This window comes from Chinchilla lanigera, unplaced genomic scaffold, assembly GCF_000276665.1.
Source record: "Chinchilla lanigera isolate Chin_1 unplaced genomic scaffold, ChiLan1.0 scaffold00044, whole genome shotgun sequence".
NCBI lineage: Eukaryota > Metazoa > Chordata > Mammalia > Rodentia > Chinchillidae > Chinchilla > Chinchilla lanigera.
This window is the reverse complement of record NW_004955445.1, coordinates 12,293,394-12,313,513: the sequence shown is the minus strand read 5'-3', so window position 1 is coordinate 12,313,513 and position 20,120 is coordinate 12,293,394. Positions and strand designations below refer to the sequence as shown.

Genomic DNA, 20,120 nt, shown 5'->3' with positions numbered 1-20,120 from the left:
GGCATTAGTGAGAGGCAAAGTCATGTATTAAATACAGGCTGAGTTCTGAGCTTTGTCTTTGCTAGTTCTTCTGTAGGGCTGGCTAAGAGCATGGAATCTGGAGCTATACTCCTTGGGTTTGAATCTTCTTTACTTTTTTTTGGTACCAGGGATCGAACTCAGGACCTTGCGCCTGCCAGGCAGGCACTTGTGCTGCTGAGCTGTATCCCCGGCACTGTTTGAATCTTGACTCTGCTACTAACTATCCGGGAGATTTGGAAAGATTACTTAGCCACCCTCCTCTTTGGCTTGTTCATCTGTAGCATGGGGTGAATAATGTACTCATATAATTTGTTATGAGGATTAAATGAATCAGTGTATGTAAAGCACTCAGCATCTGGCACATAAAAGGCATGTAAGTGCTAGCTGTTATTAATTTATATATCAAGTCATTTTTGTGTGATGGAAACTTAATCTCAGAAGTTTCAGGGTTTTTCTGACCACCCCCATCCCTCCACCTCTGCTGCCCAAAGGTTGTGTCCACATGCTTAAGCATCATATGTAGACGATTCATACATGGCGCTTAGAGCAGTATGTGGCATATCATTAGCTCCAGTAGATGTCAGTGGTGATGGGTATGATACTGCCAAGACACTGAGGGTGTGGGAAGGCAGGGATGAGGGAGAGCGTCCGACGCTCAGTTGGTACCATCCTCGGGGTGTAGCTCCAGAAAGAGCAGTAGGCACTGTGTAGGTGCTTCTCTCATGGATTAGGTAAGAACTGAGAGGCAGTCATTATTTTGTGTACAGCAAGTTACTATTAATGCTGTAACAATGAACATATATTTTATTAATTTAAAGGATAGAGAACATGGAAGTATTCAGCATTCCTGGTCAGGCCACATTAAATAATAAACGATTAGTACTTAGAACTTTTCCAGGGATAAATTGTCTCAGAACAGCTTTGTGATGTGCCATTTCTTGGAAGGATTGTCACCCTCCAACCACCACCACCCCACGCTTGGTCTGACCACAGCATCCTCCTGTCTCCCTTCCCTCTGGGAAGGCTAGGCTTTTCTGTTCTTCTGCCTTTGGTTTGTGCTTTTTTGTAAATGTGCATTTCACTTCTCTTCTAGCTTAAGAGTTGGACAGTGGAGGACCTTCAGGAGAGGCTCTTGGCTCTCGACCCCATGATGGAACAGGAGATTGAAGAGATCCGGCAGAAGTACCAGTCCAAGCGGCAGCCAATCCTGGATGCCATTGAGGCTAAGAAGAGACGGCAACAAAATTTCTGAGCGAGACTGGGCCCTGGGCTTTGGTGAATTCTGGATTGCTCGTCTCATGTTTGTCAGCCAGCACTTATGCTATGTCATTTGTCCACAGCACCTTTGTGAACTCAGGAATGTGCGCCAGTGGGAAGGGCTACCTAGACGGTCATTGTGCCATCTTGATGTGTGTACTTACATTGGCCAGGTATATTATTCCGAAGATCTATGTTGGCGCTTTTAACTCGAGTTTAAAACCCCAGAAACAGAGACTCTTAGTTGATAGCTGGGAAAATTTTACATTATCTTTTTGTTTTTCTTTTCCCAGTAGTTTTTGATTGTTCTTTCTGGAAAGATTTTTTAAAAATATATAAATATACATATTATATATATATAAATTATAAATAGATTCCCCACTCAGTGTGGTGGCATCTCTGTACAGGTACAGTTTTAATAGTTCGCCTCTTTTCTCTAAGATTATGGTACTGTGGAACATGGGGGCTGAGGACATCAGGAACCTGCTGGGGATCAGGTCACTGAATCCTGGGAGCCAACCTCACCCTGTGTAGGGCTGCATGTAAAAATTAGGCTTGGTTTCCACCATGGTTTCAGCCTTGTGTGTTCATCACTGGCTTTTGGAGCTGACAGTGATGCTCAGGACACCTGGAGACTTTGTGTTTGGTCTCTGAGTCCCAAGAGAAGCCTAGTACCCCTTTTGCAAATTGACCTTTACTGTTTCAGTGTCTTTCATCCATCTCCGTTCTCCCAGCTGCCTAAAGTCACATCACAGATGTTTCCCAGTGCCTTAAGAGGAGAGATGATCTGGTGAAGGGACAGGCCAGCCAGGAACTCTCAGCAAACACAGGGTTGTGTTCAGTCCACAAAAGGAAAAGGATTTTGAAGCTCTCGTTGTTCATGTGAAAAATTACACAAGTGGCGTTTTGCTCCACATTCCTTAGGGACGGGGGTACAGGGCATTGCTTTTTTAAAAAAAAATCCACATTCAAATATGTGACTCTTTTCTTTTTTCTTTTGCTGTTAAGAGGTCTGGAAGTAAAAATGAATATTCCAAGATGCTCAGTCTGAACATACAGAATGCCAGACTTAGAAGGGACCATAATAATCATAATGAGAAGGGGAGTGACATGGCCAATGTCACAGTCCAGGCTACAGCAGGAGCAGGGATTAGGACTCAGGGCTCCACTCTTGGGATACTGAACTGAGCAGCCCCTTCCCTGAGGAAAGAGATGTGTGCTTGGGTTAAGTTGTCCCAGGGATCCCAGCTGATAGAAAACTGTTCTTGCCTTGCTTCTTTTTAGGTGACCTGGCTATGAAAAGATTTCCCCAGAGAACAGCATCAGTGAGTCCGTGAGGTCTGCTGTGCCTACCCAATAGCAGACAAGCACACACAGACAGAGGTAGGGCCGGAAGCACAGCAGAGGGCTTTGCAAAAGATAGCAGGAAGCCATTTTCCTGCAGCTTGGCTCAGAGCCACACTCGGGTACACAGAAGAGAGACCACAATTGGAAAAGACAGATGTCTTTTTATTTCGTTCTAATATCTCTTCCTTCAGATAGGGGAGCCATGACGAGGTTGTACCAAACAATATTGTAATTTGACTCCACGGTTGCTTTTGCTCCCTAAACCCGAGAATCAATGGAAAGGCAGGGGTAGTTGTTCTTCTGTGATCATATTCTGTTCTTTATAATTAAAGCAAGTTTTTAAAAATGCAAAAGGTAGTTGGTCTTCAGGGCTCAGCCGGTGAAGTAGCTGTGTGGTAGACAAAGAAAATAGAGGGCAATTTGAGGATCTTGAGGGAATAATAAATGGCAGCATTTATTGACCACTAATATATGCCAAGCCCTGGGCTAGGTAGACTTCAAATTTCATAATAGTCCTGTGGGCTAAGTGTCTAATGTCCATTTCATAGGTAGGAAAATGGATTTGGAGAGAAGTGTTCCTTCCCAAGGCAATATAGCTAGTGAGTGGTAGAATCAGGGTTAGCATTACTCTATGGAACCATGTGCAGCCATGTCTAACTTGCAGCCCTCAGGCATAACAGATACAAAAAAAAGAAATTTTGTTACTTCTATATACCAACTATATTTTATATTTTTATGTGCTCTAAGACTCTTCACTCACTGTGGCCTAGGCAAGCCAGAATGTTAGACACTCCCAACAGAGAAAAAGGAAGTCACAAGTCTATTTAAAATGAAAAAATCATCTTTTCTTGCACAGATTAATTCTAAGTGGCATTTTTAGGTTGGAAAACAGCCGAATTAATAGGTCTGATAGCTAAGTAAGTTTTAAAAACTAAGCTTGCATACTCCACATCACTTTGCTGTGCCTTAGTCTCTTTTCTCTTTAAACAAAGGGACCAGAGAAGAAGGCCTTTTTCTTCTTTCCTGAGCACAGTCCAAGTAAAGCAAAGCTAAGTTTTTCTCCATGAATATTCTTAGGCTGTGGACCTTGATCTGGAGGTTATTTTGTTTTAAGCATATGTAAACCCAACAGTAGTGGTCCAGCAAGTCCACTGCTCATCAGTCTAGCTAGGCAGAGCCCTTTGGTCAGAAATAAAATTGTTTTGGATCAGATAAATTTCCTGGCAATATATATTTGCTTTCTAGTGACAGAAAGGCAGAAGAGCAACTCCTCTTCATTTTTTTCTTGAATACTAAATTCAAGATACTACAGTTTTCACTGAGCTTAAGCATGTGTCTCAAGCTTCCAGAGAACTCAGGCTTTCTGGACTTCCAAGAAACTGTGACCCATACCTATTGTATCTTTTTTAAAATCCCGTAGTCTCTAAAAAAATCTTAATTTCTCTCCCACTAGTAAACTTGAATCATCTTTCTATTTTTATTTCTTTTTATTCCTTTGCCCATCTAGCAGTTGGATGGATGAAAATTTGGCTGAAGGAGAAGGATGGATGGACCGAAGGATATGTAGCATGAATGAACTAATGATCCAGTATTCTGAAGTAATTTATGAACTGTAGACTTGACTCTTTGAAACTGTCGTTTCAAACTAGGAAACATTCATTGGCACCTATCAAGTGTCAGACATTTATTATACCATATAAAACTCAGTAGCCCAGTCTGGCATCAGAAATGAGAGTGATGACATCAATTTAGATCCTGTAGATGGTAAAAGGCTAATAACAGAATCTTATGAACAAGTTTCTGCTGATACATTCAATAATTTAAATGGAATAGACAAATTCCTGGAAAAATATGAAGTACCAAAACACACTCAAAGAGAAATAGATACTCCAAAGAGCCCTTGATCTACAGAAACTTAATAGCTTTGAGAGATACAAGTATTACTCTCCTCCTTTTGCAGGTGATGAAACTGAGGCTCAGAGAGGTAAAGCCTGTTGCTCAAGGCCATCTCACTATAATATAGGGGAGCCAGGATTTACAGCCAGGTTCTCTGGTCCTTATCCAGTGTCCTTTCTAACCTACCACGTTGCCTCTACAGATTGCAGCTCCTTATTTGTGGGGGAATTGTTCCTGCCCAATCCAGACTCCCCACTGCACCCTGTGCTTTCCTAGCACTAGGTTTATGTTTTATCAGGATTGCATTCATTGTCTTTGGAATCCATGTTCTTGTTTGTATTGGGCAAAAAACTCACCAGCTTGTACTGGGACCAACTTGGATTTAAAAATAAAAAGCTTAAATGCTGTTGTTAATGTACAATTTAAAATGTGAAGTTTGTAGCTTTAATTTTTTTGTAACAGAAACTAATAACACTGGCTTAAGTGCTGACGAGATGCTATTTTGTAAGGTTTGGATGTAAATAATCATTTGAGGTCAGCAGTTTGTATATGTATGAGACATAGGCTCCTCTGTTGCCTTTTATTTTCTTTTTTTAAAAAATTTGAGATGCTTCCTATATACTTTTATGTTAGATTTGTTGTTCTCCCTCCTCTTTCTTCCTACACCTTGTCAACCTTTGTTTTAAATAAACTGTCCGTTGGACCACAGATCTCCTGTCTTTAAAAATGAAGTCCTAAATACGTGCCTGCTTAATGGTGTGAACCTTTGTGACACTGACTGTATCTTGTGTGTATTCTAGGGTCCAAAGCTGGGACAGAGCTAGGTAAACTTTTGCTAGGCACCTGCTGTGTGCCAGGGACAAAGCTAGTTGTCAGCAATGTAAAGATACATGAGAGACAGTTCTTGTGGGGCACCTAGGGAGTCAGTCAAGCAGAAAAGCACACAACATGGGAAATACTGTGAGAGAAGGAAGCACACGGCTGGTGGACATGTAGAAGAATGAATGATAATCTGTGCTGCTGGGGCATGCAAGGATACTCTTGGAGGAGGTAGTATTATCCTGCAACTTGAAAAACAAGGAAGAGAAGACCAACGCTATAAAAAGTGGGAATTGAGGGAGAGAAAATATATTGAACAAAAGGTGCAGCCTGGACAAAGAGCCTGGAGTGGGAATCTAATGCAGGGTCGTCAGGAGCCTGACGTTGGAACCCACCATCCCTGTCTGCAGTTGCCCAAAGCCAGGCATGGCCCAGCACTCAGAGTGGAGCACCAGGGTCCTGCACTTGTATGGCTTATCCTTTTCCAGAAATAATTCCCCGGCCTGACCTGAATTCTCGTAGTCTTGAAAGTTTTCCCTGCAGCAGGAAGGAACAGAGTTACACTACACTAAAAAGTAAGTGTAGCTCTCTTCAGTCAAATTGCTCTGTAGTTTTTAATAATTCCGTAGCCCATCTGTGTAACTGTCATGCTGTTGCCAGGGGTAATGACAGATGTTCCCTATTGGTTAGGTTAAGAACCTATGACCAGAAGAAGCAGAGATGAAGTAAATTTACACATATTGGCACCTAGTCTATCACAGTTACAATGCAGAGCCTTTTAGGTTACTTCATTTTGTTGTGACAAACACTCAGGTGTGTAGTAGTACACCCTCCCTCTGTAGATGCGTGACTCTCGGGGTGCAGTACTGCCCACCGCATCTGTTCTGGAAATGCATGAGAATGTTTTGACAGACAACACTTGAGGCCCCTACCAGCATTTAGTGGGCAGGGGTAGGATTGCTGGTTGCTCTGCAGTGCATTCTGGGACAATTCTGCAAAACATCAAAGGTTATTTTGGTGAAAAACTTGTCAGAGACCAAACCAAATTTCATTTACAAAGTAAAATACTTGTATGAGATTTTACCATTAGTTTTTCTAAGAATAAATCATGTAGAAATGGACAGACTTATAGTGTCTTTTGTTTGGGGCTTTTCCAAGAGATGTTCTCCATTTCAGAAAATCACATCGTCAAAGACAGCAATGCTTACAGTTTTTGACTTACCATTGCAAGACAAACACCAAGCTTGGTTTAATTTGTAACTATTGTGTTCACAGAGATTATGTAACATGTAAGTGACAATTACAGGAATAAGTGATATAAAGGAATAAAATAGGGTAGTAGCATTTTCAGTAGTAGGGAATCAAACTCAGGACCTTGTGCTTGCCAGGCAGGCACTTGTGCTGAGCTGTATCCCTGGCCCACAGAATTGAGAATGGGTGTGTGTGGAGAGAGGGGGGAGGAGGGGAGGGGGAGGGAGAGGAGAAAGGGAGAGGGGGGAAAGAGAGGGAGAGAACTTTACATAGGGCAATCTGGACAGGCTCTGAAAGAGATGATGTTTCAAGGAAAAATAGAATGACAAGAAGGAGCCAGGCAGGAATAAGACCTGGAAGATGCACATTGCAGGCCGAGGGAACAGCAAAAGCAAAGGCACTGAGGCAAGGAAAAAAGAGTTGCTTTGGGAGGATGGAAGGATGGTTTCTTTGGCCGGAACAGCACTCTCGGGTAGGTGAAAACATGACTGTAAACAGCCTTATGGGTGTGGGTGTTACCCCTGATGAGATGGAGAAGCATCAGGATTTTCAGCAAGGAACTGGCATGCTTTGCTTTTTTGTCTATTTAAGACAAGGTTTCACTATGCAGTTCAGTCTGGCCTTGAACTCATTCTGTAGCCCAGGCTGACCTCGAACTTGCAGCAGTCCTCCTGCCTCAGCCTCCTGAGTATTGGGATTACAAGTGTGCGCCCCCATGCCAGGTGTGGCATGCTTTTCTGAAACAGAGCTCGATTTTAAACACCAGGAACATATAAATTAAAACTACAATGTACTGCCACTACACACTGACCATAACATAATTTACTGTAATAGCTAAAATGGAAGTGATGGGAATTTTAAGTGCTGGTGAAGATGTGGTGCAACTGAACTCTCCAATATTGATGAGTATACATAAGACCCAGTATTTCCTCAACAGAGATGTATACATATTTTTATAAAAAGACATATATTAGAATATTCACAGCAGCATTATTCATCATTTTGCCAAACTAGAAACCACACAGATGCCCAATGGTAGTACAATGGATAAATAAATTACATGAATTCATATAGTAGAATACAGCACTGAGAACTGAAGTGAAGGTTAACCAAATGGGAAGGTCAAAGACTATCTGGAGCCTGCTCTCTCAAGGAAGTCAGCACTATTAATTTGCACTTGGGCAGGCGGAGGAGTGGAAAAGCTCTATAGTGAAGAAAATGCAAGTCTGCAAGTGTGCCCTCACTGGAAGCTGTTGGCACAGGAAAGCGGGAGGCAAGCTAACTAGCTCCAGGACTTCCTACGTGATTGGTACATTCTGTGTTCTTTTGTTGGTTCTAAATGAGAAGTAGGGACAAAAATTTAGAAAGCTATCAATTATTAATGAAATCCTGGCCATTCTGGACCAATTGTTACAGAAGTTGTTATTTTGCTCGCTCAACTGTCACTAGAGCTAGCAATCTGGCTTCCTGCAAGTCTGACCAATAGCAACCTGGCCTCCTGGGATATTTATTATGGCTATGGGGTTGGTTTACTGGGCAGGTTGGTTTACTGGGCAGGTTGCTGCAGGTTGTGGGTCAAAGTTCAGCTTTTGTATGTGGGCTGGCCATTGCTTGTACATTTTCTTGCTACATACATCAGTATGGTTGAGTCAAATGTCAGAATGAAGCCAGATATTGATGGATGAGTGAATAAAATACGATCTATATATATGGTGGAATATTATTCAGTTCTTAAAAGGAGCATTCTGACACATGCTATAACATGGATAAACCTTGAAGACATATGCTACTAGTTAAATAAGCCAAATGCAAAAGGACAAATATATATGACTCTACTTATATAGGACACGTACAGTAGTCAAGTAGAATGTAGAATGATGGTTGCCAACGACAGGGAGAAATGGGGAATTAGTGTTTAATAGGTAGAGTGTCAGTTCGGGAAGATATAAAAGTTCTAGAGATGGGTGATTGTGATGGTTGAACCATAATGTGAATGTACATAATGCTACTGAAGGGTACACTTACAGGGATTCACTGAAGACGTTCCTATCTTACCACAATAAAAAAAAAAAAAAAAGCCAGAGACACAAAAAGAATATTTAATGTATAAATCTATTTATATAAAATTCAAAACCAAGGCAAGCTAATGGATGTCTAAGCTCAGGAACTCACCTCTGGAGGCTGAGAAGTAGAGACTGGATGGGAGAAGGAGGGCTTCTTGGGTGGTCGTCAAGTTCCAATTCTTTATTTGGTTGTTCATTACATGGAGATGCTCACAGTGAGAAAATTCACTGAGGTGATCTATTAGAGTCTTTTTCTCCTGTGTGTATTTTATACTTGAATAAACAAAGACGATCTACTCCAATGGATTCTTTTTGCAAGCTTCTGAGGTCATGGACAGGAAACTACCCAGCCATGTACAAATATAATGGGTGGTTCCCCTTCGTGCACTAGCTTTTATCTCAGCATCTTGCTTTGGTGAATGATCAACCGAGGCCAAAGGTTTGGCGGTGTCAAGTCCAGACTCAAACCCCGGCGTTCATTCTGCAGCCTCAAGTACAGGAGCGAGTCTGCTTTGCAATCCGGAGAGAAGCAAACTGCAACCTGTACTCAGAGTTGCTTTACCTCTCTGAGGAAAATAAGACCACTGGAGGAAGATGCTGATTTCTTTCCTTCCTGTGTATTTTTTGGTTTAACCTTTAGCATTTATAGTTCCAGGCACACCACACTTGAACTTGACATTAACACTCAAAGACAGGTGCAGCAACAGGTTCAAAGGGGCAAAGAACCCCAACCGACATCACACTCAAGTACCAGAGGTTCGAGCCCAAGTCCATCTGCCCTCAACCATATTCTTTCTCTACCCTACACGGCATCCCTATGTTCTCCCATCAAATAATTTTTAATAAACCTCCTTGAGAATGAAGCCAACACGGGAGAGGCAGAGCAGAGGGAGAAGGGGAAGAGACGATGACCTCCACTGAACCTCTGGACCCCCGTATATTTAAGCCTTTTTGTTGAGTTTCTGTCAAGTCTGACTTCAAAGCTGAGCTGTGCGCAATCGCCTCCTCTCCTTGGATTTCCTGAGGGTTCTGTGAACCCAGGCCTTCTGGACAAGGCCTTGCCACTGGCAAACATCAGTCTACATCGGTCCTGTCCTTCTCTTCCTATCAAACAGGACTCTGAAAATCGCCCTTTCTTCTCAAAGGTTACTAAGCTTCCTAGAGAATGTTCCCCTCTTCAGTCGCAAAGCCCAGCTGGCCTGGAATATGAAGTTTGTGACCTCAGAATAGGACCTAGATTTAGAGCCACTTGCTTCAATGGTCCCCAAGGAGGTGTTTGCCAAACAAAGTGACGGGAGTGATAATGGTGGGAGAAAAGGAGTATAACCCAGTGTCAGGAAGCCTAAGTTTGAATCCCTGATCCACTACTTTTTAACTGTCTAACTGTGGGCCTTAGTTCTCTCAACGCTTCAATAATGGTGATACTATTTTATTATTGTTGCTATTGTCTTACGAGGTTGGTGTAAGGGGAGTATATGAAACGGTGAACGTGAAACACTTTGTAAATTAGAGTGCCACAGTGCCACAAGTGGAGGGTGGCTATTATTTACTGGGCTCTCTTCACTCTTGGGAGCCTCAAAAAGTATCTTAAGAGTCAAAACGATTCTCTTCCACACCTATTTTCCAATGTGAACATCCTGCTGCTCTTATGTGAGCTAAAAAATTCTCACCCAAAGTTACTCAGGAATGGTGCCAGCTTCTTGTGTGACTTGAACTTCTCTGGATCTGTTTTCAGATCTGCAGTATGGGGCTGAGGAAGAGCAGGTTTTATAGCAGATCACAAATAATACTGTGTTTCCCCCGCCAGGAGAGTCCCCACCCCAGGTCACAGCAAATAGAACCTATCAAAGTGTCTCCACTGTTAACGACAAGCATATCACATTCCAGAGCCCTAGACATCCTGATTTGTATGCTTCAAGGCCAGGGCCCCAATTATTTCTGAAAGTTTCGGACATCTCTCCATTTTACAGAAAATGAAACTGAGGCCCAAGAGGATGAGATTGCAAGGGATAATTGTAGATCTATCCAGGACTCCCTTTCCCTTCCTGGCACTGCTTGACTCTCACACCAACTATGGATCCACATGACAGCTGCCAAGTTCTTACCAACTCAAGCTCCACACCAACCCCTTCCAGTGATCCAGTCATCTTGCCAGAGCTGGGCCAATCATTCATTTTTTTTTTTCCAAACTGGAAGTGGGAAAGAATTCTATAGGGGAGGTGCTAAAGAGGTGCAACTGGAAGATATTAGTAACCCCATCTACCATGTGGTGCAAACATTAATCTTTCCGTCTCTGTCCTCCTTTGTTCTTGGTTTCTGTTGAACTCATCCACCAAGCTGCCATTCTCACCCAAGTCGTATTGTAAAAGGTATGTATTGGTTTTGCCTCCCCAGCACCTTCTTCTCATTCTTTTTTTTTTTTTTTTTTTTTTTTTTTTTTTTGGTACTGGGAATTGAACTCATGACCTTGCGCTTTCCAGGGAGGCGCTTGTGCCACTGAGCTATATCCCCAGCCCCACTTCTGCTCACTCAAATGAAAGCATTTCACTTTTCCTTAGGGAATTACACTCTGCCATCAGTGTTTGGGCAGCACTGTGATAGCTCCTCTCATCCCTCCCTCAAGTATTTAGCTTTAGCAGAGTGATACACAGGGGTAAGTACTGCTCAGGTATTTTAATAATAGTATCCTAAAGAGATGATTCATTGATTCTAACTACAGTACTTCAATCTCTATGTTGCCGTCATTCCTTTTTCAAAGTTTGTTTAATTTTATTTTGATCCTTTCCTGTATCTACTCAGTGAAGTTATTTTGCTGTTTGTAACCAAACCTTCTTCCTAACATCAGACACTAGAACTAGAGTTGCAGGAAATACATCCTCCATGAAATGTGGGGCATTCAAAATTACTGGGTTGTGATGGGGCAAAACACAGTGAGGTTGTTCCTCATGCTCTTGGAGATAAGCAGACTGGGATGCGATGAGAAGGAATTACTTCTTGCATTATTTGGCATCATTTGAACGTTGAGGGTGTGGTTCTTAGAGAGAAGATAACATCTATCACAGTTCACTGTTAAGGAATCAAGGAATGCTGGCTTGTGTGATAGAATGTTTGTGACTACCTAGAATAATACTGTAATTGTGACTTTTGGAGGCATTTTTTGCCTCCAAAGTTTGTGTATTTGTAGAGAATACGAGTATTTGGCCACAGTGAAAGAATCATTTATGACTTGCTGTAGGGCTGAGTTCTTCAAATACCAAAATTGGCTACTGATTATGCAAGTGACTAAATCTACCGCCTCACACTGCTTTTATGGAAGTTAGTCATGGATAGAGCGGGATTCTGATGATGAATGGCTGTATGAGAGGATGCAGAAAAAAATCAAGGCTCTCTAAAACACTGGTGCAAGCAGCTCACAACTTTTCTTACACGCAAATGTAAACAACTTTCTGCTTGCCCCACTTTTCAAGGCTGCTTAGCTAGAAGGGAAAGACCAGTTTGGCTTGGAGGGTGAAAAATAAAATGCGCAGGAGGGAATCTTGGGCCCATCTAGAACTGCAGAAACTTGTTAATTGATACCATCAGAAATCTGACGAGTATTTTTGTAGGGCTGGATTTTTGTGGTGTTTGATCAAGCGGGGAGAAATAAAATTTTGGATCCGGCTGATCTGCATGATATGGATGCAGTTAGGAGAGAGCCTGCTTTCTCTGTGCTCGCTCCAGGGGCTGGCTGGGCTCTTGCAATGTGATGCACTGGCTAATGCCAATTTGAACCAAATGCTGGCCCATGTGAAATGGAACTTACAGGCCCAAATCCTTTGGCATCAAGCAGAGGAAGTGAATAAAAGATTTCTAAAGACAGGATGCTAGACTGGATCTGTTTTGTGCCTCCTGACCACAAATACCTCTCTGGCCTCCAGTGAACCCAACACAAATTTCACCCTTGTTTTGAAGAAAGCTAAGGTCAGGAGTGCTGGGTAGAGGAGCTGTGATTTGAAATGAGTTTGCTGAGATTAGAGGGGAGGAAGGGAACACAGATGCAGGAGGTCAGGTGCTAGTACTTCATCCTCAGAAGTGGATGTGGTCATCATGGCATTTAGCAGGCTCTGAATGAGGCAAAAGCTCATGGTATAGGGTGGCCCTAAAGGTTAAATCAAAAGCAACCCACTAGAGTCTTCCTTGTTTGTATAACCAATAAAACTTACGAAAAAACAAAATGGAGAAAAAACCCTGAAACACTCTTGCTCTAGCAAAAAGTCCTGACTTGAGCCACTGTGAGGGTTACAGATCATCACTGGAAGCACAGGCTTGAGTTAGTTTACTGACCTGAAGCCCTCTGCTTGAAGGATATTCTCCTTGCCCTTGGGGAAGGAATCCGCGAGCATGAAGGGATGTTATAAATGCTAGTCGCAGTCTTGTGACCATAATGGGAATGGGGTGTGATGCCAAAGGCAGAGAGACTGGAGTAACGCAGCCCAGGAGGCTCAAGGAACGCCAAGAGGCAGAGAGGCACAGAGGAGACTATCCCCTGCAGCTCCTAGAGGCAGTGTGGCTCTGCCAACACCTTGATTTTGGATCTCTGGCCTACAGAACTGTAAGAGAATAAATTTCTGCTGTTTTAAGCCGCATAGTCTGTGGTAATTTGTTATGGCAGCCACTGGAAATGAATACACCTTCCAGTAAACTTGTTTTTTGCTTAAGCTAGTCAGTTTCTGTTGCTTGCAACCAACAAGTATTAATTGTAACAGTTATTCATCACTTTCATCATTTAATCTAATTAACTACTCTTTTTTCCAAATTAGGAGTTGAACCCAGGGCCTTCACTCTTAGCTATATTCCCAGCACTTTTATTTTATACCTTTTTGAGACAGGGATTTACTAAGTCACTAAGTTGCCCAGGCAGGCCTCGAACTTGAAATCCCCCTGCCTGAGTTACCCTTTGTGGCCACGTTTGTTCCAATTAGATTCCGTGCAACCTGCTCTGGCTGGCATTACCACAGAGAAAATCTATGCCAAATCCAAGGCTGGAACAAGACACTGTGGATTCCACGTCACTCCACATACTGCCCACCCATCCCAGTCACTCAGAGAATACATCAGAAAACCAGTTCTTTGAAGGTCTTGAGGCACAGCTTTTTATTTGCATAATTTGCATAATGGTTTCACTGATACACTGGAATGGGGGTGACTTGTTGCATTTCTTTCAGGGCCATGCACAACCTTGTGGCGGTGGACTCAGACGAGAGCATTTCCCCCTATTGCCGCACCAACTCTGGGGTCCCAAACCATCTGGCTTCTTCATGTGTTAGGTAACACCATGGGAGTGAGGCACGCACACCTGGAATGTCTGCCCCAAAGCTGGGCACAGCGGGGCCCAGACATTAAGAGGTGAGTGTGTTAAGTCCCTGAGAGTCCCTTTGGCTTAGTTCCTGCTGCTGCTCCAATCTGGAGTCTTGCAATCTACAAGCACGTTGGGGGAACCACTATATGGTAGAAGTAGTGGCGAACCTATGGCACGCATGCTGCAGTAGGCTGTGTGTTATCACTGAAAGCTCTAAAAGGTTGGCTATCACCATACTAGGCCCTGTGAAACACAAGATTTTCACATGTACTTCTGCTGATGCTGGGAACAGTCCTCCCTGGAACCCCTTTTTGCCCACTTAGGTATTTGTCTTTATGATGTCACTTGCTCAGAAAAGTGGTCTCTGAGCCTCTCAGGGAATGGTCCCTGGTACATTATACATGCTGATAGTTAGCTCCTTGCACTTAGTAGAGCTCACTATCGTATGTACCTGTGATTCCTGCATTAAAGTCTATCTTTCCTACTAGTCTGCATAGCTTAAACGACTATAGGGATATATATTTTGTCCATGGTATTTTTTAAAGCTAGTAAGCTGTCAAGAAATCAGAGGCTGAGTGATAAAATAAATCTGTGACACTGGTTGTAAACATGGTAGCAGCAGCATGTGTGTATATGTGTGGATGGGATTGGGGAGGGGTGGTATGGGGAACTGGAGACTGCGTGCCTCACTCAAAGGCAGGCCCAGTTTAAAAGTATACTAAAATTACTGTTCAGCTGAGCAAAACATGTTTGCAGACCACACGTGAAGCCCCACCTTACGACCTTTCCAACAGATATTTCCTGAGTGAGTGAGTGAAGAACCGACAAGGGAACCACTGTAAAAGCTCAAAAACCAAGCAGGGCCAGGGGAGGCAGAGGACTTGTTCCATTTCTCTCTGGGAATTTATTCTTCCACTCCAGCGCTTGGCACACAATAGACTATAGCAATTGGTCAATCTACTCAAAATGTACTAAATACCTACTTTGCTCCAAGCATGAGGGTCAGCCCGATAATGTCTTCCATTTCGAGGCTCAGTGTGATGGGACAAGCAAAGCCACATCTGTTTACAATGATACTGGTCACGGATGCTCTAGCCGTGGTTTGTGGAAAGGTCCAATGGGGACCCTTCCTGACTTTTGCAGCACATGGACTTCGGTAGGGAGTACTAAAGATTTACTGGCAGCAAGGATGACAGGGCCAGAGCTAGCCAAAAGGGATAGGAGTCTCCAGCGTTTGCCTGGACGGTTACTCAAGACAGGGCTGGTGTCTGTGCAGTGGGTAGAAGGGAATTTCCAGAAGCGGGCACATGCATTACAGCCCCTGCCACTAGCATTTCAGAGCTGAGCGGCCTTTAAGTCAGTGCCTCCTCTGCCCCATGTGGCTTTTTCACCTCCCTCTGGAGCAGAGATTATGACTATTTGGCAGGTGGGCTGAGGTCTGGAGGTGGCTGCTTCACACAGGCAGACCAAGAGGTGAGTATGGACCTTAGGCCAAGGCTCTTTGAGATTTTCAGTATCTCAACTCAGCCTTAGGGTGAAGGTGCAGATTATTGCTCAAGAAAGTTTGCACATGAACTAAGGAGGCAGCTCCCTTTTCCATCCTCCCAGGACTCATCTTTGACTCCTTCCAAAAGTTCCTAGAACAGAACTAGAGCTGAGGTCCAGAGCGCCTATGTTCGAATCCTTTCTGCTCCTCTCCCTCACTCTGTCAGAGGTTCTCATTCCATGGATGAGGTTGGTGGATCCATGAACTTCTACAACCACATGCAAACTGTATGAAGGTAGGAGAGAGAAAGAGTGGATGGAACATATCTTGGCAAACCACAGCCATGGATTCCAGACCTGACTCTACCACTTCTTGTCCTGAGACATTTGGGAGACTCATTGTTTCAGAGCTTCAGTTTCCACATCTGTGAATTGGGTATAATTCTTTTTTTTTTTCTCTTAGGATTGGGGGTATATATACTAAACAAGCACTCTGCCACTGAATGCACCCCCAGTCCTTTTTACAAATTTGATTTAAGACAGGGTCTCATTAAGTTTCCCAGGCTTGCTTTGAACTTGCAGCCCTATTTCAGCTCTCCAACAGTTGGATTACAGGTGTGTGCCATTACGCCTGGCTTGAAATGGCAGATGATTCTCCTCTTCCAACACATGGCCAAATATGGCCAATATATAGAAGGTGCCCAGAATCGTCAGCATCCTTCTTCTTTCTCCCTCTGGCTCATGTCTGCTTCCTGGGTAGCTAGGAGGCTGGTTAATAAAAATGTCTGAGGGGGCTGGGGATTTAGCTCAGCGGCACAGCGCCTGCCTGGCAAGCGCAAGGTCGTGAGTTCCATTCCTGGTACCGGAAAAAAGCCAAAAATAAAAAAATAAAACAAAAGTGTCTGAGTTGCTCTGTGGACTCATAGAACACAGGGCAGCACTCGCTGCTCTGGGCCATTGGAGGAAGGTGTGCGGCCCCTGGGTCTCATTTCTTGGGCCAGTGCGAGTGGTCCCAAGAGGCCCACTCCCACGAGAGCTTAAGCGGGGGAGGAATCTGCTCTGTTTCAGCTGACTTGGGAAGAAAGGGGATGCAGAGACCTAGTTTTAATAACTCTGAGCATCTGGAGGGTCCCCCTGGGCCTGAGTCTCCAGGTCTACAGACCGTCCCTCCTGAGAGGTGTCTCGGGATGTCTCCAGAGATGCCTCTGACACTCCGTCAACGCTGCTCAGCAAGTCCTCAAACTCTCGGTGGCCGCTGTTGCGCACGGCCGCTTCCAGAGCCTTCTGGCGCCGGTAGAAATGGGAGAACTTGTTGAAGATGATGGTGATGGGGAGTGCCACCACCAGAATGCCCCCCAGGATGCAGCCGGAGGCCGCCAGCTTGCCCGCCACTGTCTCTGGCACCACATCCCCGTAGCCCACAGTGGTCATGCTCACAGTGCCCCACCACCAGCAGGCTGGGATGGTGTGAAAACCTATGTTCTGCTCTTCAGCTGTGTAAGCCACACCGGAGAACACCGACACACCCACGGCCAGGTACAGCAGTAAGATGCCCACCTCGCGGTAGCTGTGCTGGAAGAAAAGGTAGGAACCCAAGTCACAGGAAGGCGGGATTACAGAACCGGTAGCAGGCATATGGGGAATCTGAGGGACAAAGAGTATAACAGATAGGTCCAAAGTCACACAGAAAAATAGAGCTGATACCAAGACTCAGGTGCCCTGGCTCCAAACTACGATCTTCCAACTACAGCAGATAACGAAAGTCCCTGGGATCGAACACAGGCCTAATCCTGTTGTCCGGCATGCCTGCTAGGCCACAGCTGTTTCCTCTTAGGGAGCCCGGTAGCATCAGGCAGTGACGGAAAAGCCTGTGATTTCTGTACTGCTACAGAACCATGAGAACCATAGTCCACATTTCATAATTCAAAGAGCTGGTTTCACGTCCTTTTTGATTGGTCTGTCACATTTCTAACAAGACAAACCTATTTTCTGCCTTTCAAGGTAGTTGAGAAGGTTTGACCTCCCTAGACCACCCCTAGAATGCATACTTTATGGGTGCACATAGTGCTTTGCTCCTGAGGCTAAGCTCCAGGGAAGTGGTTCTCAAATAGGGAAGTTTTGCTATCCTGGCGATATCTGGCAATGTTCAGAGACATTTTAGGTTGTCACAGCTGGTATAATGTGCTACTGGTATCTAGTGGGTAGATACTGGGGATATGCTGTAACACCCTACAGTGTAAAAGACAGGCCCGCGACTAAGAATGATCTGGCCCCAAATGTCAATAGTGCCAGGCTGTGAACCTCTAGTCTCTCAAACTATAATATGTGCAGGAATCACACAGGGATCTTGCTTAAAAGGCAGGTCCCAATCAAGTAGGTCTGGGGCAGGGCCAGAGAGCCTGGCTTTCTAGAAGCTTCCAGATGTTGAGAAAGCCGTTGCTGGTCTGGGCTTCATTTTGATTGGCAAGGCTCTTTGTATCACACCAGTATCTTGAGCCTGACAGCTCTGGTCATTACTCTTCTTCCTCCCTGCAGACAAGGCTAGTGCTGCAGCCTCAAGCCCAGATTCTCTGCATGGTGGAGGCAAGGCAGATTCTGGGACAGAAGGGTCTTCCCGGGAGAGATGCTGAACTCCAGGGATCTGGCTAACAGAATTCTCTGTACCTGCTCAGTGCTTAAGATTCTGCACAGTGCTTAAGATCTGCTGGCACCCAATATCCTGGCTACTTGCCCAAAGGGCATTCAGTAAGCTTTACTAAAGGGTAAAGGGGTCTTTAGGTACCTTCTGGGGACCCTCTGTGGGCTGCATGGAGCTTTCGGAGAAAAACCATGAAATGTCAGGCTCTACCACTTACTGAAAACCTCTGACATGTCCTGCCACTTCTGGAACCTCAGTCCCTACACCAGCAAAGAAATGGTAATACTTGCCTCTGCTTAAACCTTTCACTGGCTCCCCCATGCACTGGGATAAAGTGAAACACTGTGAGCCCAGAGTTCATGCCCTTCAGCACCCTGACCCAGGCACCTCTTCGACCTCATTTCTTGGCATCTCCTTCCCTCCGTGTCCTCGAGCCAGCACTCAACCTGTTCTCCTAGCAGGCCTTGGTACAAGCTGTTCACATTGCCTCCCTCTCCAAGCCAGTGTAATTTCATCCCCTGGGCAGGGCCTGGCACAAAGATGATGCTCAATAAATTGCAACTAGATTTTAAAAACCCAGCTCTCCAACCTCAGGATGCTCATCTACGGGAAGAAAATAAATAATAGCACCTTCCTGAGGATGTTGTCTTAAGGACCGAATCGATAATGCATGTGAAAATGGCACAGAATTCTCGGCTCAGGGTTAGCTCCAGGGCTATTCCTAGACTTAGCCTATTAAGAGTGACCCGTGGCTATCTGTGCCCTCTGATAAAGCCAAAAGAAAGGCATTAACGGAGGAGCAAATTAGCATCTTGCTTTGTATATTTTTTTCTTTGTAAAATGTTGTGCTATGTATTACTTGATGTTCGATAGGGATATCAAAAGTGATTTAAACAACAACAACAACAAGAAGTAATCTTCTCCTTGTGAAATAGAGGTAACATTAAGCCCTTTTTACAAGAGCTTCAGGAAGGTCAGGTTGGATGTGAAATATATACCTGGCCTCTGTGACTGGCCCAGACGGCATACAGTTCAGTGGATGTGGCAGGCTTACAGATCCACTTGCTAACCTTCCTGGGACCTACACCCGCCCCTGCCCACTGCAACCCAGCCTCAGACTCCCTACCTTGAGCGTGGCACCCAGAGAGCGCAGTCCCGTAGAGTGGCGCGCCAACTTGAGCACACGGAAGATTCGCATGAGGCGGAACACCTGCACCACCTTGCCCAGGTCGCCGAGCTCCTCGCCGCTCCCGCCGTCCCGGTCACCCAACGCCGCGCCCGCCAACAGCGTGAGATAGAAGGGTAACACGGACACAATGTCGATGAGGTTGAGCGGGTGGCAGAAGAAGTTGCGCGTGCTGGGTGCCAGCAGGAGGCGCGACGACACCTCGAAGCTAAACCAGGCGATGCAGAAGTACTCGAGGCGTCGCAGCACCGGGTCGTCGCGCGCATCGTCGGCCCTGCGGCCCGCGGCCACCGCAGCTACAGCGGCCGCCGCTTCGCGGGCCTGGTACTCCGGCAGGCTGTGGATGCACATGGCAGCGATAGAGGCGAGCACCACGCCGATGGAGACGCAGCTGAAAAGCTTGCTGGGCAGCGAGTAGCCGGGGTTCTCCATGGTGAGCCAGAGGCGGCGGCGCAGGCGGCCGCAGCGCGCAGCCCCATAGCGCGCCAGCTCGCGCTGCACGTCTGAGATCTCGTCGGGGCACGGGTCCACGCTGCTCGGCGTGTCGCTGTCCTCGTCCCAGGCACGCGGCCGCGCCACGCGCCGCTCCAGGTAGCGCGCGCGGCAGCACGCGGCCAGCGCGCTCTCGCCCAGGCCCCAGTAGTCGGCCTCCTGGCAGAAGGCGAAGACGCACAGCTCGTCGAGGACGTGCAGGCGGCCGGTGCGGTAGAAATGCAGCAGGCCCAGGAAGAAGCCCGGGTGCCGGTCGAAGTAGAACTCGCGCGCCGCCGCGTCGTAGTCGTCGCACAGGCGCCGCGCCTGCTCCTCCGACGCCGCGGC

General features: G+C 45.5%; 2 protein-coding genes and 1 long non-coding RNA gene across 3 annotated transcripts in view; 1 reads left to right on the top strand and 2 right to left on the bottom strand.

Moving 5' to 3' along the window:
- The window catches only part of Stk4 (serine/threonine kinase 4), a 90,728-nt gene extending 85,499 nt beyond the window's left edge, over window positions 1–5,229 (top strand). The window contains exon 11 of the mRNA XM_005392454.2: window positions 1,115–5,229. Within this exon, the coding sequence (XP_005392511.1) occupies window positions 1,115–1,273 (159 nt within the window). The 3' untranslated portion in view covers window positions 1,274–5,229. The remainder of the gene's footprint in view (window positions 1–1,114) is intronic.
- On the bottom strand, window positions 4,919–9,362 carry LOC106149420. Its single transcript, XR_001235599.1, has 2 exons — window positions 8,764–9,362; window positions 4,919–6,332 (listed from the first exon to the last, which is right to left on the bottom strand). It is a non-coding gene; the product is annotated as an uncharacterized LOC106149420 (long non-coding RNA).
- Window positions 9,363–13,772: 4,410 nt separating this feature from the next.
- Window positions 13,773–20,120, bottom strand: Kcns1 (potassium voltage-gated channel, modifier subfamily S, member 1; the record flags this gene model as incomplete). The annotated part of the gene is made up of 2 exons (XM_013518244.1): window positions 13,773–17,049; window positions 19,242–20,120. Coding segments are annotated over 2 exons (1,347 nt in total), but the record flags the coding sequence as incomplete, so codon positions are not given.